The sequence below is a fragment of the Balaenoptera musculus genome, chromosome 6 (genome assembly GCF_009873245.2).
Source record: "Balaenoptera musculus isolate JJ_BM4_2016_0621 chromosome 6, mBalMus1.pri.v3, whole genome shotgun sequence".
NCBI lineage: Eukaryota > Metazoa > Chordata > Mammalia > Artiodactyla > Balaenopteridae > Balaenoptera > Balaenoptera musculus.
Window position 1 is genome coordinate 106,023,952 of NC_045790.1, and position 25,360 is coordinate 106,049,311.

At 37.1% G+C, this 25,360-nt stretch overlaps 1 protein-coding gene across 3 annotated transcripts in view; it reads right to left on the reverse strand.

The window, feature by feature from the left end:
• Nucleotides 1-25,360, reverse strand: part of SCAI (suppressor of cancer cell invasion) — a 132,667-nt gene that overhangs the window by 11,772 nt on the left and 95,535 nt on the right. For 2 of the 3 annotated variants that reach the window (XM_036856490.1, XM_036856491.1), the window contains 9 exons: nucleotides 21,042-21,138; nucleotides 19,888-19,986; nucleotides 19,584-19,736; nucleotides 17,765-17,866; nucleotides 17,098-17,199; nucleotides 16,284-16,362; nucleotides 14,463-14,562; nucleotides 12,055-12,136; nucleotides 1,841-1,913 (listed from right to left, as the gene is read on the reverse strand). In XM_036856490.1, the coding sequence (XP_036712385.1) occupies nucleotides 1,841-1,913; nucleotides 12,055-12,136; nucleotides 14,463-14,562; nucleotides 16,284-16,362; nucleotides 17,098-17,199; nucleotides 17,765-17,866; nucleotides 19,584-19,736; nucleotides 19,888-19,986; nucleotides 21,042-21,138 (887 nt within the window). Of the gene's footprint in view, nucleotides 1-972; nucleotides 1,117-1,840; nucleotides 1,914-12,054; nucleotides 12,137-14,462; nucleotides 14,563-16,283; nucleotides 16,363-17,097; nucleotides 17,200-17,764; nucleotides 17,867-19,583; nucleotides 19,737-19,887; nucleotides 19,987-21,041; nucleotides 21,139-25,360 lie in introns of all 3 variants that reach the window. The other variant, XR_005020404.1, reaches the window with a different exon arrangement.

Genomic DNA, 25,360 nt, shown 5'->3' on the forward strand with positions numbered 1-25,360 from the left:
TTCACATGCTCGCATGCTTTTTCTCTGCTAGAACACTCTCATTCAATCATTTCCCACCCCCATCTAATTCTACGTATCCTTCAACTCAACTTTAGACATCATTTCATCCACTTTCTTAACCCTCAAGGGCTGGTCAGGAGTTCACCTTACATGTGCTTCCTCCTGTGAAACCCTCAGAGCACCTACAGTAATTGCCCGTTCGGTTGTCTATATCTTCTACCTAGCACAGCACCTGATAAATAAATGTGGAATAAATGCTTGCTGAATGAATGAAGTGACTCTTGGTTAAAGAGAGAACTGTAGACTTCAGATACCAGAGGTGCAGGGACGTAATCTGACATTCCAAATACTTAGGTATCTGCTAGTTTTGTGTCCAGATGGGACACATTTAAGGGATTAGAGGTCTAAGTTTTACAGCACAAAAAATAGGATACTGGACTAAGAAATGTTAAGGACATATATTTCAATTAATCATATTAATAATAACAATAGCTAGCACATATTGAATACTTACTGTGTACCCAGAATTATTTAATGAGGTAGGTACTATTATTATCTCCATTTGATAGGAAAGAAACTGAGGCACAGAATGGCTAAGTAACTTCCCAAGGTCACATAGTTGGTAAGTGGCTGAGTTGGGATTCAAACACAATCAGTTTGCCTCCGGAGTCTGTGTTTTTACCCTCTTCACAATAAAACCTTTCAGATTAAATAATTGTGGTATTAACCCATTAGGTTCATGCAATTTAAAATAAAGCTGCATCTTGATAGGAAAACTTGATAGCAAAAAGTACTCGCAATTGGAAGGGGTTACATTTCTCCAAAAATGATAAGAAACAGGTTAACAAAGTCCTCAAAGCAGGAGAGCTTTACCGTTGTTTGAAGGTAAGTTCTATCCCTTAGTGATTTGCCTTTTAGATACATGAACTTAGTATTTCTACATGTTTTTCCCTGTTAAATAGCAGAACTTACCTTAAAACAACGGTGAAAAGTCTCCAGCTTCTCTCGGGCATTCAAATGCTGACCATCACTTCCTGTGTCAAACTATGTCAGCAGACAGGACTTCTGGCTGGGAAGTAGCAGTAAAATGCCATCTCCCACAGAGAGACATCAGCACTATTCACAGTTAGGGAGATAGTGAAACAGTGACAAGTACTGCTAAAACAGGATTAAGGTTTGTTTAGTATTTTACCTAGCTTAATGACTGGGCATTAGATTAGATTTTGTGTGTTGCTTACTGAGGACAAATTATTAAAGACAAAAAGGTTTTCATTTCTCAGCCACCTGAGAAAAGGCAGAACACTGACCTGTCTCTCTGGCACCCTGAGAAGAGGTTCTTTTATTTTAAAAATGAGAGGTAAAAATGTGAATAAAAGACACCCTTTAAGTTGTGCCAGTTAGGTTATTCTAACACTTAGGCATAGATTGAGAAGTGTTCTAGACCAGAAATCTCACGGTCTTAAAAGATACTTAAAATATGTAGCCAGAGCTGGAGGAAGTCATGCTATATGGATGACGACCAGCACACCTGCAACACAAATTTTAAAATTCACAAATCATGAGCTCCCCAGTAGCAAGGGACCAAAACCACTCTTTTCTCAGGGATGATTTATCATTTCTTTTAGAATTATCTCAAGGCCTAACAATAGCCCATTAAAGAATCCTGGTTGTTGGCAAGACTTCGGGGTTTATTTCAGACTGACACTTGCCACACTAAACACTATAAATCCACAATTGACCACTATAGGTGGGGGAGACAAAGATCAGAGCAGTATTATTCAAAATGTAGACATACGTTTATTTGCAACCTACGGATACAACAGGGAATGACAGAACATACCTTGTAAAGCTTTTGGATATGCTGTAGGAGAAAGCAAGCAGACTAGTGGCTGTCCAAATAAGTTTGTGAAATTCTGTAATATATAAGAATTTAAAACTTTCATTAAAGATTTGACCAATGATAGTAATTTTCCAAAGCATATCATTAGTTTATAGATTGGGTCCTTTTACTTATAAACAGGTGCAGAAACATCAGTAACAGCTGAAGAGACTGTCATTCAAGTTTAACTAACATGCATAACAGGTTTTCTTAAAGTGGTGAAGTTTATTAAGTGAGCTATTGATTTTTAAAGTAAAGGCACACACATGGTTGAAGTGTCACAGGGAGAGGGTATCTGGCTGTTTATCAAGAGGCTGCTCCACTGGGCAACATACACTAATATTTACAAGGGTAAATTTGCCAAGATCTATGATCTGGCTCTCAGCCTCACAGGCTCTAAAACCTGACTTACTGGTATGTGAAGACTGGATTCATCTCTCATTGTGAATCATATTAATTGCTCATACAGAATGATGTATAAAACCAGAATGTGAATGTGTTAATTTATGGTGAGAATTAAACTGACACTCACTACTCTTTGCATGATTAAGAATATCCTTTCCCTAAAGGCAGATCTACATGGGAAGTAAAATCATAGACTGTTTGGTAAAACAAGAAAGAAAACTCCTAGGAGTAAACTTAATAAGAAGTGAAAAAAACAAAAATAACTAAAAAATGCTCCTGAATGATAAAAATGAAGACTTGAACAAATGGAAAGATATACTGTGTTCTTAGAGGGGAACCCATTCTAAAGATGTCATTTCAATAATTTATTAAAATTTAAACCAACCTCAACAAAAATGGCCACGGATTTTTTTCCCCTGCAACTGAAAGAAATTCTAAAGTGCATACAGATAAGGTACATTAGCCAGGAAAACTCTGAAAAAGAAGAGCAAAGAGGGGGAACTAGACTTATCAGATACCAAAACATACTTCAAAGCCTCAGTAATTAGAAATATGTGCCACAGCATAAGAGGAGGCAGAAAACCAATGCAAGAAAATGAAGAGTCTAGAATTAGACCCCAAAATAGACAGGGCTTAAGGATATATGATAAAGATGATGGTTGGAATTGGTAGGAAAAACTGATAGCTATCTAGAAAAAAAGTTGGCTCCATACTTCATACCAAAACCTAGGATGAATTTCAAATATATCTGATTTAAATGTAAAAAAAAATTAAACAATAACAGTACTGAAAGAAAATAAGGGTTATTTTTGTCATCTAGAAGATCTTCCTAAACTATTATAATTAAGATTAATAAACCCAGTTACAAAAATCAAAAATACAGCATGAACTAAATCCAAAGCTAGATGATGAATTGGGGAAAAATATCTGCAACTCACATTATAAAGGATTAATCTCCTTAATATAGAAAGAGCTTTTCCAAATCCCTAAGAAAAAGACCACTGCCCTAATAGAAAAATGGGTGAAAGGTAACAGGGAATACAATATTGATTGATTTTCATATATGGAACCTTCATGCATTATTCAGATAGATTATTCTATTAGTAGGTCTATTTATTAGCATTTTATTTAAAATTTTCTCATCTATAATTATAAACTAATCTGGGATAGAGTTTTTTGTATGTGCTATTTTTGTCTTGAAATAGTATCATTATCATAATGATTTCTAACATTTACTGAGTGCTAACTATTTTCCAGGGACTATCCTAGGATTCTTAGCTCCTAACCCATAATCTTAACAATCCTATAAAATTATTACAGAGAAGGAAAAAGAGTCTCAGAAAAGACCAAGGAAATACTCAAGGTCATATAAATGTCTTGTGGCCTGTTATAGAATGAATTGGATATTTCTGATATTTTCCATCGCTCTGGAATTGTGCAGATTATAAAAGTTTAAAAGAATTTATTGGTGAACTCAAAATGGCTAGAGCTTTTAAAAAAATTTTTTTTTAATTAATTAATTTATTTATTTATTTTTGGCTGTGTTGGGTCTTTGTTTCTGTGCGAGGGCTTTCTCTAGTTGCAGCAAGCAGGGGCCACTCTTCATCGCGGTGCGCGGGCCTCTCACTATCGCGGCCTCTCTTGTTGCAGAGCACAGGCTCCAGATGCACAGGCTCAGTAGTTGTGGCTCACGGGCCTAGTTGCTCCGCGGCATGTGGGATCTTCCCAGACCAGGGCTCGAACCCGTGTCCCCTGCATCAGCAGGCAGACTCTCAACCGCTGCGCCACCAGGGAAGCCCTAGAGCCTTTTTTTTATGGAGAGAAAGGAGATAACTTTGATCACTTCCCTCATACTATTTCATACTCTGTGATTGGGCTTTCAGATTTCCCTTCTTGTAGTCATTAGATATTTTTTTCCCAGGAAATTATCCATTTAACTGAGACTTTAAAACATCTTACAACTTTAGGGACTTCCCTGGTGGCGCAGTGGTTAAAAATCCGCCTGCCAATGCAGGGGACACGGGTTCGAGCCCTGGTCTGGGAAGATCCCTCATGCCGCGGAGCAACTAAGCTCATGTGCCATAATTACTGAGCCTGTGCTCTAGAGCCCGTAAGCCACAGCTACTGAGCCCGTATGCCACAACTACTGAAGCCCGCGTGCCTAGAGCCCGTGCTCCACAACAAGAGAAGCCACCGCAATGAGAAGCCCGCGCACCACAATGAAGAATAGACCCCGCTCACCACAACTAGAGAAAGCCCACGTGCAGCAACGAAGACCCAACGCAGCCAAAAACAAATAAATAAATAAATAAATCTTTCTTCAACAGATATTCATTGAACCTACAAACTAGACACTGTTCTAGGTGCTAGGGATACTGTAGTTAAGAAAAAAAGAAAAAAAACAGATTAAAAAAAACTAAACCTGTCTTCCTGGAGCTGACATTTAGATGGGGGTGGAGGTGGCAGGTAGAGACCCACAGTAAACAAAATAAAGAAGTTATATAATATTACAGAAGCTGACAAGTGCTTCATATGGAAAGACAGAATAGAGTAGTTAGCAGCACAGAAAGATTTATAATCAGACTGTATTTAAATCCCAAATCAGCCACCTTGTGCCTTGGTTTTATCAGTAAAATGGGGATAACAAAAGTAACACATTGCGTTGTGAGGATTAAATGTGTTAGAATAGTGCATGGCATTATATAGAAGCTAACTTATGATTATAAGAAAAATAAAGTAAGAAAAGTGGATAAAGAGTGCTGGGGAGGCATATAATTTTAAATAGGGCAATTAGGGAGAACTCTCTTAAGAGGCTTCAGCTGATTAAACACCTGGAAAACAATGTGGGTATCTTTGGAAGAGGATTCAAGGTTGGGGGAACACAACACAAAGATCCTAAGCAGGAGGCTGCCAGGTATGTTTGAGGAACAGCAAGGTCAGTGTGGCTGAAGAGAACTGAGTGAAAGGGAGACCAGCAAGAGAAGGTCAGAGATGCACTTGAGGTGGGGAGGAGGCGTGTGAGGGCAGAAAACATGAAGCCTTTACTCTGAGTGAGATGAGGAGCCTTTGGAGATTTTGAGTAGATAAGTGACATAATCTGACTTACAGCCACACCCTGTAGGAGAGCAAGGGCAGAAGGAGGAAGCCTAGTTAGGAAGCTACTGCAATAATTCAGGGGAGAGATGATGGTAGCATGGACCAGGATGGTGGCGGCAGAGGTGGTAAGATTCTGGATATATTAGTTATAACCAATAAAACATTCTGAAATGGATGTGGGTGTGAGGGAAAGAAGAGTCCAGAATGAAACTAAGGATTTGGGCTAGGGCAACTATAAAAGCACAATAGTCATTAACTGACATGGGGAAAGCTGGACCTGGAAGAGGTCTAGAAATTCTGTCCTGGGCATGTTAGCTTTGCAATCTCTATGAGAATCACCAAATAGAGATGTAGAGTAGGTAGATTATATTCAAGTCTGGAGTAACTGAGAAAGGTCTGGGCTGGAGATATAAATGTGGAAAGTGTCAGCATAGAGATAGTAATTAAAGTCATGAAATTATGTAAGGGCATCAAGGGCAGTCTGTTGTAGCTGGAAAAGAAGAGGAAAAAGGACGGAGCCCGGGGGCACTCCAGTGACAGGTCAGAGAGATGAGGCAAAACCAGTAGAGGAGACAGAAAATCAGCTGACGCCAGGCCTCCTTTGCCCTGAGGCAATCGAGCCACTTGCATTTAGGTTTTAAAGGCCTTATGCATAGAAGGGGACAGCAGTCAGAGCTCAGGGTCTGCCTAAGATGGAGTCTAACAGAAAACTGGCCCTGCTAAATTGGAATCCCAAAGGGCTACACCCTTACTGTAAGGATGAACCAAAACCAAATTTCACACCTTCCTGCCCCCCAGGACCATGCCTCGGGGGGCCGCAGGAAAATTTTCTTGGTGCTGAGCAGAGCAGAGACAGAGCAAACAAACAAACGAACCAAACAGTCCTGATGGTTGTAACCGTAAGCCAGCCCTCTTGCATGTTTGTAGCCCAGATTCATACCACCTAGGCAATCCCAAACACATGGTCCCCAAATGGCAGTGCCTCTAGGTCTCTAGCAGAAGCAAATGCAGACCCTCTCTGGATGAAAGTACCATCATTCTAGGACTCAGTGAATTTCCCACAGATAATTTTAAGGATAACAAGAAGAATCTAAGGATAACAAGAAGAATCTAATCAAAGATAATCAAGCATACAGGGATACAAAAAACAGCAAAGGGTGTCTTTAAGCAGCAAAAGCAGATTTCAGGTGAAAGAATTACTAGATAGATAATAAATAATACAGTAAGTATGCTTATTAAGTTTAAAGAAATAAAGAACAAACTTGAAAACAGAAAATAGGGAACTATAAAAAGGGCAATGAATTATTTGAAAAAGAACCAAACAGAACTTCCTGATATGAAAAATACCACAACTAATATAAAACTCAATAAATGGGTTTAATAACGAGTTAGTCACAGCTGAAGAAAAGAATTTGTGAACTGAAAGCCAGATCAGAAGAAATTATCCAAATCTCAGCCAGAGAAACAAAAAGATGGAAAATATAGAAGAGAGGTCAAGAGACATGGAAGACACAATGAGAATGATGTATGTAAAATCAGAGTTCCAGAAAGAGATGAGAGAGGATCTGCAGCACAGCCAAGATTTGAAGAGATAATGGCTGAGAATTTTCCAGCAATAATGAAAAACTCTAACCTACAGATTCAAGAAGTCCAGCAACTCCCAATAGGTTAAATATAAAGAAACAAAACCTAGATAACTGCAGAACGCCAAAAACAAAGAGACGGCCTTTCAAAGTAGCAAGAAGGAAATGGAGTGAGTGAGGCTGACTGTCAGAAGAGCTCTTAGGTAATCTTGTTATGAAGGTGAATGCCTTCATAGACCACAGCAACCTACAGTCATCAGTCAAACACTTTAGGACAAGGCTGTTTAGATAAATATGACTGTTTTGACAAATGTGTAAGTCATGTTTACTGGCAGGGATCCACCTCTGTCATAAATAATTAAATACTCAAAGGATTTTCTTCTTCCAAAGAAAAAAAAAGCAGAATTCAAAGAAATGTTGCCCAAAATGACAGGTTTGTGTTTTTTATAACCCCACTAGTACTACATTACTACAGATAAAGCCTATTCCCTGATGGAAATTTGAGAGCCAAAATGTGAGCCATATTTGTTATGTTACATATCTCGGCATTTCAATTCCTCTCTTCTGAAATGAGGCTCAGACTAGCATGAAAAGCTCCTCTTTTTCTAAATGTAGAAACAGCTTGGGCTTTGGAATGAGAAAGACTGCTGGAATCAATTAGGCAAGACACTTAACCTCCAAGAGCAGTTACCGCAACTATAAAATAAGGATAATGGTGACTACCTTCATTTAATCATTCAACATATATTTATTGAGAATCTTTTAAGTATGAAGCACTGGGTACATAAAGGTACATGTATATGCAGATATAAACACACACGGGGGACTTCCCTGGTGGTGCAGTGGTTAAGAATCCACCCGCCAATGCAGGGGACACGGGTTCGAGCCCTGGTCCGGGAAGATCCCACATGCCGTGAAGCAACTAAGCCCGTGCGCCACACCTACTGAAGCCTGAGCGTCTAGAGCCTGTGCTCCGCAACAAGAGAAGCCACGGCAATGAGAAGCCTGCACACCGCAACAAAGAGTAGCCCCTGCTCGCCGCAACTAGAGTAAGCCCGCATGCAGCAACAAAGACCCAACACAGCCAAAAATAAATAATAAGTAAATAAATTTATATTAAAAAACAAAAACAAAAACACACGGACTTCAGGGAAAACATAGCATAATTCTGATAGACCTTTACATTCTGGGCAGAACAGCTGAGCTTGCTCCAGTGAATATGACTAGACCACGAACACCTAAAGACACTGACATCAGAGATTACCCAACTAAATGGCCCAGCTAGATCGCCACACTGAGCAGCTCACTGTGACAAGCCCTACCCACAACCTCAGAGATTCCAACCATTTTGCTAGCTTCCACTCTTATATCTGAGCAGAAAGGCAAAAATTATGAGTCTCTAAAATGACATATTCAGGAAAAACACCAGAAACAAACCATAATGGAGGAAAGAGACACCATGCAGGGAGAATTTTTAAAATGATCATTGACATTCTCAAAAGGAAGAGAAGATATTTCAACCAGGATAAAAACCAATTATATACGTGTATGTATATATGTTTTACATACACACAGATACATCTATATCTTTGTGAAAGAAACATCTAGAGAACAAATGAAAAGCTCAATAAAAGGGTTAGAAGATAAAGGCAAGGGAATTTCCTACAGAGCAAAAAGACTGGAAGATGGAAAATAAAGGGCAAAAAAATCAGAGGACTAGACCAGGAGGTCCAATATATGAATGACAAAAATTCTCCAAAGAAAAAACAGAGAAAATGGAAGGGAGGAAACCACTGAAACAACTCAAGAAAATGAGCAGAGTTTCCAGATTGAAAGGACTCACTACATACATGCCAAGTACCATGGTTAAAAGTAAACCCAGACCAGGGCACTCTGTTAAGAAGCTGAAAAACACTGGAGACAAAGAGAAGATCCTATATATTTCCAGGGACTGAAAACAAGTCACACGAAAGAACTCAGAATGCTTTGTACCTCTTAAGAAATACTGGAAGCTAGAAAGCAATGGAACAATGCCTTCCAAATTTTGAAGGGAAATAATTTCTAATCAATACCAAAACCACCATTTAAGTGTGATGGTAAATCAAAAACATTTGCAGAAGTGCAAGACTTCAAATATTTTACCTCATATTCACCCTTTCTCACAAAGCTCCATTTTGCTGGAGGTGCTACAGTAAAATGAGAGAATAAACCAAAATGAGAGAGTAAATGACAGTGTCCAAGAGGAAGACATAGGATTCAGGAAACAGGGATTCCAATATAGAAGAGAGATGAAGAATTCCCAGAATAATAATGAAAAGAGATTCGGGGAGGAGAGCTGTGCAGTACATGTAGAGGGCACCAGTCCAGAGGCTTTGGGAGAGAATTCATCCCAAAGATAAAATTAAGAGAATGATGCATCTGAACAACCTGAAAGAAGATTAAGCAATTGGTGAGGAGCTTGGGGTTGAATTTGTGATAAGTTCAGAAAAAAAAACAAGGAGCAAGATAACATGATTTGCTCCAGGAAAAGTAGAAAGTTGCATAGAAAAGAAAAAGTTTACTATGTGGCTTAGATGTTAAAAGCATTGTATAGTCATAATAATATAAGCACTAAATATTCAGTGAATCAAAATTATGGTATATCTATTGTGTGGATAAAAGTTTATAAAAGGTATGAATATGAAATGGGGATAGGAAGGGGAAAGAGAGCTAAATTTTTCTTCCATAATGGGATATCAATACATGCTGCTTAAAACTGAAGAATCAAGAAATATCAATACCAGCATGTGATTTAGAAAAATAATGGTTAAATACCAAAATAATTAACTAAAAAAGATGTAAATGGTAGCCTCTGGGAAGAGGCAAACAGGGGTAGGGCATGAGAGTGGGAGACTGCTGTTGTTAGTAACTCCTGGTGGAACTTGGTTCAGTAGATCTCACCCTGACCACACAAGGGAATTATGCTGGTACCTGAGACCCACCCCAGGCCAAGCAAATTAGAATCACAGGAGTTGGGACCCAGGTACAAGTGGTTTTGAAGAGGGCTCTGAATGTTCCTGATGCACAGAAAGAGAACTACAGCTTTCAACTATATGCATGAGTTACTTTCATAAAAATTAAAAATACTGAAATGAAGAAATAACATGAAGTGTTTGTATTTACATGAAGAAACATTTAGAAAACACATATATGTTCATAAAACATTCATATGGATGAAATGGATATAACAAAGTATGTACTGAAGAAATAATACATGTCACCCAGTTCTTTTTCATTAGAAACTTGCAAAATGATAGTTTAAGAATTTTTACGTGCTTTGTGGGAAAAGTAAATGTCAGACACTTTCATATGTTAACACAGAGAACTGCACACTTGATTCAGAGGCATTAACTAGTTTTTTAAAAGACCAAATTAGTCTACGTCATGCTCTTATTTGCCTACTGCATATGGGCTCCCCATTTCATTTCTAAAGATCAGAATGTTCTTGACAATTTAATTTTTTAGAGGAGTGATACTGCATGTGCCATCAACACCAAACACACACAGAAATCTTTCTATTATTCCACTGTTATCCTGGGTGTTGGGATATTGAAATTTAGAATTAAATCATGAGACACAATTCCAATTATGCACAATGGTGGTTTTTCAAAATCATCATCCAATACACATTCTACATCCAAACGACACTCTGTAAATAGCAGGTACATAACATGAAATTCTTGAGATGATAAAAGATGGTATCAAATAACGTCCAATTAAATTGAGAGAAATTAATAGATTGTGAAAATACTTTCAATGCATGCTAGATCATAGTAAGCAATACACTTGCTTACCGTGCATCAACACATTCTGTTACATCGTTAAACTGTAGCAAATGTTTCCTTTTCATTGACAAAGGCACAGAATGCTTTTTTTGAATTCTGTGAAGACACAAAATGCCTGGACTCTTCTGATTTCATATGTTTAAATGGGGTAGCCAATAAACCTTTTCCTTCAGCAGCCTCCCACCCTCTCAAAAAGATTAAAAATGACAACAGCACACTCACAATTTAAGAGAGTACATAGCTAGTTTTCCTAAAAATAAAAAGTTGTAACGTTAAACTTGACAAAATGGGTAGCAGGAAACATGCTGAACAATGTAGGGTGGGATGGATGCTCTTGGAATTCCGACTTTAAAAAGTGAAACTAAGCATGAAAATTAGATGGAAAAATATGCTTGGGGTCAGCTTTTTTGGCTACCAGACATTTCTATTGCTCTCCTGAAATAAACCTATTAACGTTTGCTTCCCCATCTAGTTATATGAACACCCACAACAGAAATAATTTTAATGGGCAGATCTGTGTTTCCAGCATATTTCTGAGCATACTGTCCACTAATGAAATATTCCAACCACATACAAAGGGCTCCAAAAATTCTGTTTTCATTTTCCTGTAAATTACTATTGTTTGAATTCTAATGTCCAACTTTAAAGTGTCTCACTGCTGCCATTCTTTATACAATCATTGAAAACCATTGCTTCAATAGCAAAATATAAAAGAAAGGATTTTCACATTAAGTCCCTGTTACTTATTTCAGAATTCAGGGTCATCTTTTTTTACTTATTGTCACAAATTAAAAAAAACAATAATAAGTGCATCTAAAACAATTTGTGTTGATATTCAATGACTATAACTCTATAACATGGGATAGAAATTCCACTTAAACTATAGTAGCTCAGTGTATAGAGGGGAAAAAGTTTGAAAACTAGAAAATAAAATGTTCCCATATACTTCAACCTCTATAAAAGAAAACTATTCTGGGTTATATAACAAAAATAAACCTCCCACCAGTGATCTTGGAAATCTTGAATTTTTTTTCCTGCAGGAGGATTTATTATTTTCCACTGAGTGTCCATTCATGCGTTTTCTTCTTGTTTCTATTCATAGCACCAGATCCTGACTAGCATGCACAACCTCAAAAGAAAAGAAAGACTAAATACAAACTGTGTAAAATTAAATAAAATAAAGCAAAATAAAAAGGCACATGTTCAGATTGGTTACCTCAGGGTGGTACCATAGTGTCTAATGTGCAATAGCGCTCATGGAACTCACCTTATACGCAACACTATTGGATGAATCCACAATGATGAACAGGGGCTTCCTTGTGAAGGGATAGAGATCTCCAGGATGAAGGCTGGGAAAACAACAACAACAGTAACAATGAATGACTGTATAACTCTATCAGCCAAGTCTCAGAAATCTTATTCATCAGTTTGGTCTGCTCACATCTCCTTTTTGTCACAGCACTGGGAGAAAAACAAAGATTAATTAAGCAAAAGACCAAAAAAGTCTGTATTTACTGGGGTAGACAAGTTAACAGCTTTATTTGGAAAAAAAAAATTCGGACATAATTATTATTCAAGAATATTCAAGCTAAAGAGAAGTCTACATATTTAATATATATATTAATATATTTAAAGATGGATTAATAAACACACATGAAAATCTCAGAAGTCAGCATTTAGGGACTTACTTAGTATTTAAAAGTTCCTCCTAAGAACATGTTCTGAAAACAAGATGTAATAACACAACCAGATTTCTATTTCAATGAGTCTTTCAAAATCTATATCCATCTTAAAGATTTTTATTATTTTAAGCTATATCTTAATATTGCAGACAATAAGCAGGGGCTCCCCTTCTATTATGTACATTTCCTCTGGACATGTGCATCAGAATCAGCTGGGGTGCTTGTTAAAGATACAGATTCACTGGCCCACAGAAGGCTAAAGTCCAGTAACATGCTTTTTTTTTTTAATAATTATTTTTTTAATCTTATTTTAATTAATTTATTTTTTTATATTTTTTATTTTTGGCTGTGTTGGGTCTTCGTTTCTGTGTGAGGGCTTTCTCTAGCTGCGGCAAGCGGGGGCCACTCTTTTTTTTTTTAAAGGTAAATCTTCATTTATTTATTTATTTATTTATTTATTTTTGGCTGTGCTGGGTCTTCGGTTCGTGCGAGGGCCTTCTCCAGTTGCGGCAAGCGGGGGCCACTCTTTCATCGCGGTGCGGGGACCGCTCTTCATCGCGGTGCGCGGGCCTTTCACTATCGCGGCCCCTCCCATTGCGGGGCACAGGCTCCAGACGCGCAGGCTCAGCAGTCGTGGCTCACGGGCCCAGCCGCTCCGCGGCATGTGGGATCTTCCCAGACCAGGGCTCGAACCCGTGTCCCCTGCATTAGCAGGCAGATTCTCAACCACTGCGCCACCAGGGAAGCCCGGGGGCCACTCTTCATTGCGGTGCGCGGGCCTCTCACTTCCCTCTCACCAGGGAAGCCCCAGTAACATGCATTTGAGAGCCACTGCTTAAGGTCGCGATTTTGGTGTGCATGCTCTTTCCCATGGTTGGTGGACAACGTGGGTAGTTTACAAATATTAATGTAAATGTAAATGTAAATATACAAAATGATGTTGTCAATGAGCAATATCATCAAACCCCAATATATTTCAAATACAGGTTTTTCTGATATAAATCATTTACAACTATGGTCAACTACAGCACCAACACATGGCTTGGGGGACCGTTAGCTATTATACATATAATTTGAAACATTTCCCTCTCTGCCCTCCCTTCCCCACTCTTTAATATGAAGAGTTATGTTTTTATGTAAAGTGCTATTAGAAATGCAGTTTCAAGCAAGTCCAGTTTCCTCTATAATGAGACTGCTCTCTCTCAGCTAGGGAAATTTTAGAGCCCATAACGGCCCGACCAGTGAATGCACTGAGCAAACTTTCATGGATGAAAGCTCCTTGAAATCATACAGCTAACTTCATTTTTGCTATATCACACCAACAGAACCTTATATTAAAAAGCTTATATTGGGCTTCCCTGGTGGCACAGTGGTTAAGAATCCACCTGCCAATGCAGGGGACACGGGTTCAAGCCCTGGTCCGGGAAGATCCCACACGCCGCGGAGCAACTAAGCCCGTGCGCCACAACTACTGGGCCTGTGCTCTAGAGCCTGCGAGCCCCAACTACTGAGCCCGCGTGCCACAACTACTGAAGCCCACGCACCTAGAGCCCGTGCTCCACAACAAGAGAAGCCACCGCAATGAGAAGCCCATGCACCACAACAAAGAGTAGCCCCTGCTCGCCGCAACTAGAGAAAAGCCCGCGTGCAGCAACAAAGATCCAACACAGCCAAAAATAAAATTAATTAATTTTAAAAAAGCTTATTTTGATATTAACATGCATCATGTCCTGACTTATTATTTATGTATATATTTATTGTCTCCTCCAACTTGAATGAACAGATCTCCAGTGATTGAATGGCTCCTGACATATAATACATACTCAATAAAAAATTGTAAAATAAATATTAACCAACAATTCTAATTGCCTAAGATAGTCAGAGCCTGAGATATTGCTGGAATCCAAATAAGTGTTATGAATAGCAGTCTAAGGGAACATTCCATTTTACTTAATATTTTATAAGAGAGAACTATAATTTTTATAATACATACCAGTGCATTTCCTTGTGGGACTGATTTCGTTTGTGGATGGCATCTCCATTTATAATATCTCGGTTACTATTAGTAAGTACCCCTCCAAAATCATAAGGACCTATAAAAAGAAAGGGAAGAATCCTAGACTTCAATTGGAGAGTAGCATTGATCTGATGTTCAAACACAAAGGTGTTGGGTGAATCTTTCATTGATACAAGTGGAAGATAATTACAAAACATTTTTATTAATTGAAAATTTAACATTTTAGTTTAACGTAGCATTTAAATGATTTCAGCATGTTGCCTGTTCCAATATTTTAAAAGATCATCTGACCATCTTCATCAGTTCTTCAGATTATAATGAGAAACAAAACAAGAATCTACTGCATCCCATTATTCTGGGTAAAAAAGAGATGGAGATCTGGGATGTTCAAAATGATCTTCTCATTTCAAGCAAAATTAAAATCTCAAGTTCAACAAAATTATTTAAGTAAGAAAGTTGCAGAATGAAGTCCTAATAATTTCTTAAATATAATTTTAAGAGGACCACTAATTATAAAATGTAGGGAAATTTTTGAATGGAACTTGAAAATTCTCACTGACAAAAACTTCATTTTTAAGAAAAGAATTTAAAAAAAATTTAAAAATTTTTTTTAAAAATTTTTAAAAAATTAAAAAAAAAAAAAGAAAAGAATTACCAAATACCAGTGTAGGAAAAAATCTATCATCATTATTATTACATCAACCACTGTAATTCTGGTTTGGGAATTAGCCTTTTCCCACTGGTCCTATCAGTTAGTTAAACTCTTGTGTAAATGGAACAGCAACTGTGGGATGTTAGGAATAATCTCTCTCAAAGGACCATTCAGTTAGTAACTACTGTACTTTGAAAAAAGTAAAACAAGAGATCAATACATTAGGCGGGGCCCAGAAAATCTGATTCAATAGTGTATAAGATATGGAAATAATTATTTATAAATAAAAGTACTAACTTTATCACCAAAAAATTAAAGTATTTATGATTTTGCATCACTTTTAATAGTGTTATATTTTATCCCTTAAAAAAGTCACTGCAATGAAGAGAGATTTATCTTGTTTTGTTTTCATTTTAACACTTTAAGAGGATCTGTAGGTCATGCAAGGAAGATGGCAGGGACATGCATTGTATAAAGGAATGCAAATTTCAACAAACAAATGAGGAGGAAAATGTTAAGGATGTTAAGAACAATTTTTTCTTGTCCAGGTAAAGATTTAATTGCCTTGTTTATATCCAAGCTACTCATCTATTTCAACCAATTTCATATATTCTGGACTCACATGTTCTAGACAGCTTCAAGTTTTTATTCTAAAATAGCATCCCAATATTCTACAGATTGAATCCATAAAACCAAAGAAAGGACACAAAATAAAATCATGTCAAGGACTTGAACTTTCACAGTTACAAAAGTGCACTGATTTCTACAAGACTTTCAGCCACATGAAACCGCTGACCATATTCTCTAACGCACTGAAGGCTCAGAAAAATTCAACGATGTGAAGTAGATAATTAGGCTTGGTTATTCCATGCACATATATGTGTTTACTTTTAGCAAATCTGTTAGAGAGGCATGCATGTAGTATGTGAATTTGCTGATTTTTTTTAACTTCACCGTATAATATTTCAGCAAATAAAACAGACTGGGGTATCTACAAGATAGCCGATTCAGCAAATAGACCAGGTTTCAAATTTGGGAGCCTCTCTAGAAAGCTTGAGATTGTCTGTGGGCTATGGGCCATCGCCTTGTAGAAAATAAAGAGAATTCAAGCCCTGCTCACGACAGGGAGCATTCCTTTATTGTACCTTCACTATCAGAACGACCTGTGGGGAAAACGCCAGTGGCTGACAGGTAAATCAGAAGCACACTATTGGCAGGCAGCTCCTGAAATTAAAGAAAATCACATATACAAAACGACAAACAGAAAACAACTGTTTTATTGAAAGTTCATGACATTTTAAAGTTGTAGGGAAAACAAGAACCTAATTTAACATATAATGGTCTCCTCCAAGAGAAAAGTCACTCTTGCTAGTTCCAACTTATAACTGTCTACACAGCAAAGACTCATTATTAACCTATAACCATTGCCAAAAGTTTTGAAGACAATCTCTGCTTCAAAACCCCATCATTTAAAGAACGTTCTCTGGAAAACTTAAAATGGAGAAGATCCTGACTATAGGTCTAAAAGACAAACTTCCATCCATGCCTTTCTCTATAAACTGAGAGGAATTCCCTACTCATGGTTCTTTCAGACAACCAAAATGTTTCCCAGAGCCACCATTCAGGTGGCTATTCTATTCATAGAACACGCCTATAAAATCTGCTCCTGTTTTTCAGTTCTGCATTGACTACTATGCCTAAAGCAGTTTAGCAAGAAAAACCCGGAGGAAGGAGAATGATAGTTAATCAATATTCTTGTTAATTAATGGTAGGGAACATTCATAACATAATAAGCAATTTCCATTCCAAAAATAGCTATGATTAGGATATTCTAAGGCAGTTTTCATTTTCATATTTTTCCTAAATTCTTGACTCAAACATTCAAAGAGAAGAGTGACTCTCAGATTCCATTTAAGGCACACTTTCGCCATATACTAAAAAGTACTGGATGATAGATACCTTAAAAGATGCTGCTAAGAATGTGTATAGTTGGCTGAACGTTGGTTTGTAGAGTAGGTACTTGTGGGGGTTTTCTCGCCTGGTAGGCTTGTCAGCTGATTCCTATGTTTACACACAGAAAACAATGCACATACAGTCGGTCCTCTGCATCCGTGGATTCACCCAACCACGGATCAAAAATATTTAGAAAAAAAATTCCAGAAAGTTCCAAAAAGCAAAACTTGAATTTGCTGTGCACCAGCAACTATTTACATAACATTTACATTGTATTTACAACTATTTACATATAATTTACATTCTATTAGATGTTATAAGTAATCTAGAAATGATTCAAAGTATACGAGAGGATGTGCATAGGTTGTATGTAAACACTATGCCACTTTATATAAGGGACTTGAGCATCTGCGGGTTTGGGTATCCACAGGGGTCCTGGAACCAATCCCCCGTGGATACAGACGGATGACTATACAAACTGTACTTGACATATGAATTATCAATGCCTATTTTTACTATCTTCTTCATTAAATATCTTTTTTTATTAGCATTATGCTTATCTATTTCTCCTGTGTCTCATCAGGAGAATTCTTTATTCACACTCATGGCATTCGTTGAATAATAGCATTCCATGAGGAGCAGAAGCAGCAAATTGCAGGTGTAGGGAGATCACCTGCATTCCTGGTTTATTCATCTGGGAAGCTAAATTCATTGGCTCCCTTTCCAGGGCTTGTAACATCCGGAACATGTCAACAGTTAGTTCACTGAACTTAACCTGCAAGGAAAACAAACCTGACCGTTAATGCAGTACGCAGACCTTGAAGTGTTTAATCATATTGTTACTCTTGACTTTCATGTGTACCTGATGACATTGGATATTTTATTCCAAAAAATTTCAAAAGACAGAAAGTTAAAAAAATTGTACAGTGACATCCTTATGCTCAATAGCTAGATCCTATAACATTAACATTTTTCTGTATTTGCTTCATCATGTCTCGCTCCATCTATCAATACTTCTATCAATCCATCAATTTCCACGGGTATTTTTAAAAACAAAAAGTAGTCACGTAAACACAGAGACCTACATTAGATCCCATAAAACATGTTAACTTTTGGCAAAACAGCCAGGCTGAAATATGACTATGGCCCATTTTAAAATCACTTCATTACATTTTGGCACTACATAATGTTTAAGGTTGAATCCTGAGAATTGCCTGGAGGCCCAGTGGTTAGGACTTGGCGTTCTGACTGCCGGGGCCCTGGGTTCAGTCCCGGGTTGGGGAACTAAGACCCCACAAGCCACGTGGCATGGCAAAAAAAAAGAAAAAGAGAAAAACTGTATCCTTTTCTATTTTGTTTTTTTGTTTTGTTTTTAACGACTTATTTTTTATTTATTTTTGGCTGCGTCAGGTCTCAGTTGTGGCATGCAGGCTCTTCACTGCAGTGCGCGGGTTTCTCTCTAGCTGTGATGTGCAGGTTTTCTCTTCTCTAGTTGTGGTGCGTGGGTTCCAGGGCGCCTGGGCTCTGTAGTTTCCGGCACACAGGCTCCCTCGTTGAGGCACGTGAGCTCAGTCGTTTTGGCGCACGGGACTTAGTTGCTCTGTGGCATGTGGGATCTTAGTTCCCCGACTAGGGATCGAACCCGTGTCCTCTGCATTGTAAGGCGGATTCTTTACCACTGGACCACCAGGGAAGTCCCCTCCTTTTCTATTTTGAATAATACTTCTACAGAACTTCATGTAGGCAAGGTTTTAATTTAAATTAAAATGTTTTAATTTAGAAATTTGCAAATTAAAGCTTTAAAATCCAAAATTGGAGAATTATAAGAAAAAGTTAACAACAACAAAAATGATAGATGTAAGGGAAGGATCCAAAATTAAAACTTGTGTAAGTAATGCATATAGAAAAGTGTATCCACTGGTGACTTTTCCAATATCCCATAATTTTCAGTAAATTACATTTCTAGTACCTTAAATCCTCATCATCATGGGACTATTCTGTCATGAGAAAATATTTGAAATCTGCTTTTGACAAATGTACTTAAAAATAACTCCTCCCCCATTTTTGCCTGATTGTAAAGGTAATATACAGATTTAGAAAGTTGTAAGGAAGAAAATAAAAATCACTTAAAATTTTGCTAAATTTTTTAGAGATAAATCTTTTACGATATTGGTAAATTTCTTCCTTGTCTTTTTCTTGTGCATATATGTATTATACGTAGACATTTTAACATATATAATAAAATAATTCTGTTTACATAGGTCCATATTATTTTCACTTGCCATATCATAAGTATCTTCTTCTGTGATTAAAAATTCTTTCTAAACCATTTAAATGTCTGTAGTACAGTCCATATATAGACACAGCATAATTTAATTAACTATTTCCTAGCAAATGGATGTTAGGATATTTACAAGGAAATAATTCTGTAACAATCAAAAGTACTATTTTTCAAAGTGAATTTTAAGCATAATTCCTTCACAATTCTTTACCTGGTTATTACAATTACCAATAATGAGTGCATCAGCCAGAGACAACTGTCCCACAATCATGCCCTGTTCCAGCAATGGGGCTCCTGTTTCAGCAAGGCGATTAGACGTGATAACAATGGTATTATCATCATTTAATACCATCACAGGGTCTGCCTGGAGAAAAAGCAGTAAGTGGTTGATGGCCAAGACAAAATGTCAATATAAGAAGTTATTCCTTCTTTTTGACATATACACACAATAAAAAAGTATACCACATATGCATTTACATACATAATTATGACAACCTTTCTTGTCAAGAACTGACCTCAATGAAAGCTGCTACTTCTTGAAGCACCAGGTTCCATTCCACTTGATCTTCAGTATTAAAGCGGTGAGTATAATCTTCAATTTCATCCGAGAGTTCCTGATTTTACAATATCATGAAGAGAAATGGTTATAGAAAAAAACCCATAAAAGTAGATTGTATATTGTACCATACTCCTGACAGAAACTGATACAGTTAAGAAGTTTGATTATTATCAATATACGGTCCCAGTTATAACCAAAACAAAGAGTGAAAATTACATGGGCTTGCTTCAAAATCAAAAACTCCAAAATGATAACACATCAATAAGATCTTCATAAAAATCCACAGTGACCCATACCTACTCAGTGCTACATCAGCAATGACTTTAGTAATAGGAAACTCTTAAAGGTAAACCCCCAAAATTTTAACATAAAAAAAAATGAATATAAATTCTTTGTCTTTATATCATACTATTTCTTTCGGAAATAATCTTATTAGTAACTGGGGATGGAGGAAGAAGGCTTGTCAAAACTAGCATGTTATACTGAATCACTTTGCTGTACACCTGAAAATAACACAATACTGTAAATTAACTATACTTCAATAAAAAAAAACCCCCAAAACTAGCGTGTTATACTTGAGCACCAAAAAATCAAGAAGTATGCCATTGAAACCACTAACTGAATACAGAGTGTAACCAGAACGTAGCATGTAATAATTACAGATATTAAGTGAATCTAGAATGCAGTTAACTCTTAATTACCTGAGTTAATGAAGGACAGAGTGATGCAGACATACTAAAGGGAGGAAAAATCAAAACTCATTCACACCTTTGTAAAACATTTTTCTTGACCTAACTTTTCAATTATTTTCTTAAACCAAATATTTTAACTTTTGTTTGCATTTGCCAACCATTCACTGATGGGTGATGAAATGTAAAATAGGCTGAGGGGACAAAAGTAAGAAATTAAGACAATTATCTCTGGTGTATTTGAAATATGAAGAGCTGGAAAAATTTTTTATCATTACCCTTGTCAGAGGTTACCATACTCTCAAAGTTGTAATGATTTAGATATATCAAAATTATTTTAACCTTAAATCTATTTTTAAAAAACAAAATTATCCATAGACAATGAGAGATTAGGATTTTAATTATTTTAAAGTACATTTACCTTCACCAGATCCTTTACAACATCCATTTTGTTGAGAAGAAGACAAACTACTATAAATCTTGCATAGTATCGTAGCTTCTTAACTACCAACTCAGGTCTATGGTAGATAAATGGAAAATTATTCATGAGATTTAAAAAAATATGCTTTTTGATTTTTCTAACTTTCTGATAGCTTTTTAAACTCTTTTGATACTATTTTGCACAGTTATAAACATTGCTTCCTATAACCTATAGTCTTTTAACACATTTCTTACTCAGTGACTCAGTGGTTCATTACATTGTTCATTCATATATTAATTCATTCAACAAGTATCTATTGAAACTTAGATGCATCAGGCACTATGCTAAGTACTAGATTAGAATGATTTAAAAAAAAAAACTATAGACACAGTCCCTTCCCTCACAGACCTTACAGACAGAAAAGTATTTAAAATGTAGAGGAGATGGATAAATACTTAAAATAGTGGAATAAATATTACAATGATGTAATATTACAAAATATTACAATGATTACAATTTGAGCCCACAGGACAGGATCTTGGGTGAGAGAAGGCGTCTTAGCGAGAGTAATGTTTAAGTTAAGACTATAAGGAAGACGTTACAGTAGAAACTAACACAACATTGTAAAACAACTATACCCCAATAAAAAAAATTAAAAAAAAAAAGATTATAAGGAAGATGATGGCTTCCCTGGTGGCACAGTGGTTAAGAATCCGCCTGCCAATGCAGGGAACACAGGTTCGAGCCCTGGTCCTGGAAGATCCCACATGCTGTGGAGCAACAAAGCCCGTGCGCCACAACTACTGAGCCTGCACTCTACAGCCTGCGAGCCCCAACTACTGAGCCCGTGTGCCACAGCTACTGAAGCCCGCGCTCCTAGAACTTGTGCTCTGCAACAAGAGAAGCCACTGCAATGAGAAGCCCATGCACCACAATGAAGAGTAGCCCCTGCTCGCCACAACTAGAGAAAGCCTGTGTGCAGCAATGAAGACCCAACGCAGCCAAAAATAAATAAATAAATAAATAAATAAATAAATAAATTTTTTAAATTAAAAAAAGATGAGAAGACAAAGTCAGGAAAATATGAGGCAAAAAGAGTTCTAGGAAGATCAGTCTTTGTTTTGAAATCTTATTTTTCTAACGTTAATACAATCAAGCCAGTTTTCTTATGCTTACTATTTGTATGCCATATCTTTTTCTATCCCTCTACTTTCAAGTACCTGTGTCTTTTCATTGTAATGCATCTTTTGTAGACAGTATATAGTTAGGCCTTGCTTTTTTATCCACTTTGACAATCTCTGCCGTGTATACTCAGGAACTCAGACCATTTACATTTAGCCTTACTGTTGCCTTGGCTGAGTTTGCAACTCTCACCCTGCTATTTGTTCTCTACTTGCCCCTTCTGTGTTTGTGGTCCTCTACTGCTCCCTCCTTGCTTTCTTTTCAGCTAATCAAATACATTTTAGTATTCTATTTTATACTCTCTATCAGCTTCTTACTTATACTCCTTCATTACTGTTCTTTTCGTGATTGCTAGGAATAGCAACACACGTCCTTAACTTATTAAAGGCTATTTACAATCTATATTACACCTCTTCACGCCTGACCCTTAATACTTATCCCTATCTGGAATTCCCTGGCGGTCCAGTGGTTAGGACTCCGAGCTCTCACTGCTGAGGGCCTGGGTTCGATCCCTGGTCGGGGAACTAATATCCCTCAAGCCTCACAGTGTAGCCAAAAATACATACATATATTTATCCCTTATCAATTCAAACCAGACATTTCCAATTTCTATTTCCTGTTTTCCACACCCTGCATTACAAATATAATAACCTTACAACAATATATTTTTTGTATATGTTTCCCATTTTCCATAATAAAAATTTTTTAAATTCCCCTTTGACCCATGAATTATTTAGAAATGTGTCTACTGATTAACATAATGATTTTTTTAAACTATGTCTCGTTCTTAATTTTTAATGGAATTGCACCACGGTTAGACAATGTATACTTGAAAAATTATTGAAACTTTTTTTGTGGCAAATATAAGTCAACTTCACAAAAGTTTCATATAAGCTTGAAAATAATGTGCACTCGCTTATTGTTATATGCACTTTCATGCACATTAGAACAAGTTTTCAATTATGTTGCTCAAATCTTACAGTTGCTTATCTTCTTCACACATAAATTATTAAATGTTATATTAAAAATCTCCATGTACAATACATGTGACCATTTATCAATTTCTCCCTGAAAATATGCGATTTTTTGCTTTGTTTATTATTATGCTACATTACTGGGCATATACAAGTTTAGAATTTTTTTATTTTCCTGAGTTGTTCCTTTTATCATTATGAAGTAAAGCTCCATCCTTAATAATATTTTCTGCCTTAAATATAAATAATGTATACATAAATAGAGCAGCATTTCTTCCCCTTAGTATCTGTCTCATTTGTCTTTTCCTATGTACCTTATATCTTTGGAGGACCTCTTGTAGATAGTATATTATTGAATTTTTCTTAAAAAGGCATACTGATAATCTCTGACTTTTCCCTAGGAAGTTTAGATCACTTTCATTGACTATGATTACCAATGTACTTGGACTTGTTTCTACTTTATTATTTCGTGCTATAATTATACTTTTCTTCATATATATTCCTTTCGTACTTTTTACTGGAATGATCATAATTCACTTTCCTCCCCCTTCAACCTGTTTTGAATTTACACCTTCTCCTTACGTTCTTTAAAAATATTTTTCTTAATATTTTAATAAGCAAACTTTACTTACTCTAAGCTTCCTCTGAACAATAAATGGATCTTATTAGTATGGTTGAATTCTTTATTTTCTCCCTTCTTTCATGTTGTTTTCCAGGATTTGGCCTGATTTTATCTTAATAACCTCAATTAGCCATTATTACAATGATTACTGCCTTATAAAGTCCATGCCTTTTTAGGAAGCCAGAGGATAATTTCTTCTCATGAATCCTTGTATATCATCCTTTCCTTTTAGTTTCAATTTTCCTCTTCCTGAAGAAATCCTTAGAAGTTCCTTTATGTCACCAAAACCAACCATGCCCCTGCAAGGCTGTCATAGCACTGGTCAGAGGGTTAACGACCTGGGGATTTCCCTCACGTTCTTGACAGCTAAGCTTTCCATTTAAAGGGATGGTTGATCCTTTTTTATTAAATAAATTTATTTATTTAAAAATTTTTATTTATTTTTATTTTTAAATTTTATTTATTTATTGTTTCTGGCTGCGTTGGGTCTTCACTGCTGCGCACAGGCTTTTCTCTGGTTGCAGAGAGCGGGGGCTACTCTTCGTTGCGGTACACGGGCTTCTCATTGTGGTGGCTTCTCCTGTTGCAGAGCACAGGCTCTAGGTGCGCGGGCTTCAGGAGCTGTTCCACACGGGCTCAGTAGTTGGGGCTCACGGGCTCTAGAGCGCAGGCTCAGTAGTTGTGGCGCACAGCCTTAGCTGCTCCGCAGCATGCAGGATCTTCCCGGACCAGGGATGGAACCCGTGTCCCCTGCACTGGCAGGCAGATTCTCAACCAATGCGCCATGAGGGAAGCCCCAAATTTATTTATTTTATTTATTTATTTTTGGCTGCATTGGGTCTTCGTTGCTGTGCGTGGGCTTTCTCTAGTTGTGGCGAGCAGGGGCCACTCTTTGCTGCAGTGCACAGGCTTCTCATTGTGGTGGCTACTCTTTGTTGCGGAGCACGGGCTCTAGGCGCACGGGCTTCAGTAGTTGTAGCACACAGGCTTAGTTGCTCTGTGGCATGTGGGATCTTCCCAGACCAGGGATTAAACCCGTGTCCCCTGCACTGGCAGCCGGATTCTTAACCGCTGCACCACCAGGGAAGTCCCGCAATGGTTGCTCTTTTTTAGCCAGTACTTCTAGGTGTTTTGAAGACACTATTTTAGATCATCTAGGCTGACACACTGTCAGAAGTGGAATTCAAAACGGAAGGAAAATTTGTAGGAGGTTGATGTCAATTCATACTTAAAATATTAATAAGACAATTCCATTAATTTTTTGAGAAAAAAACAGGTTCTATGAATCTATATGATAAATTATACAATCATGTAACACAGGCTACATGAACATATACTGAACCAGGGATTGGCAAACTTTCTGTAAATGGCCAGATGGTGAATATTTTAGGTATTGCAGGCCAAATATGGTGTCTATAGCATATTTAACTTTTCTTTTTTCACAACCCTTTAAAAACGTATAAAGGATTCTAAGCTACCAGACAGTACAAAACCAGGCCATAGTTTGCAGATCCCTGTATTAAATATACATACAGAAGTGA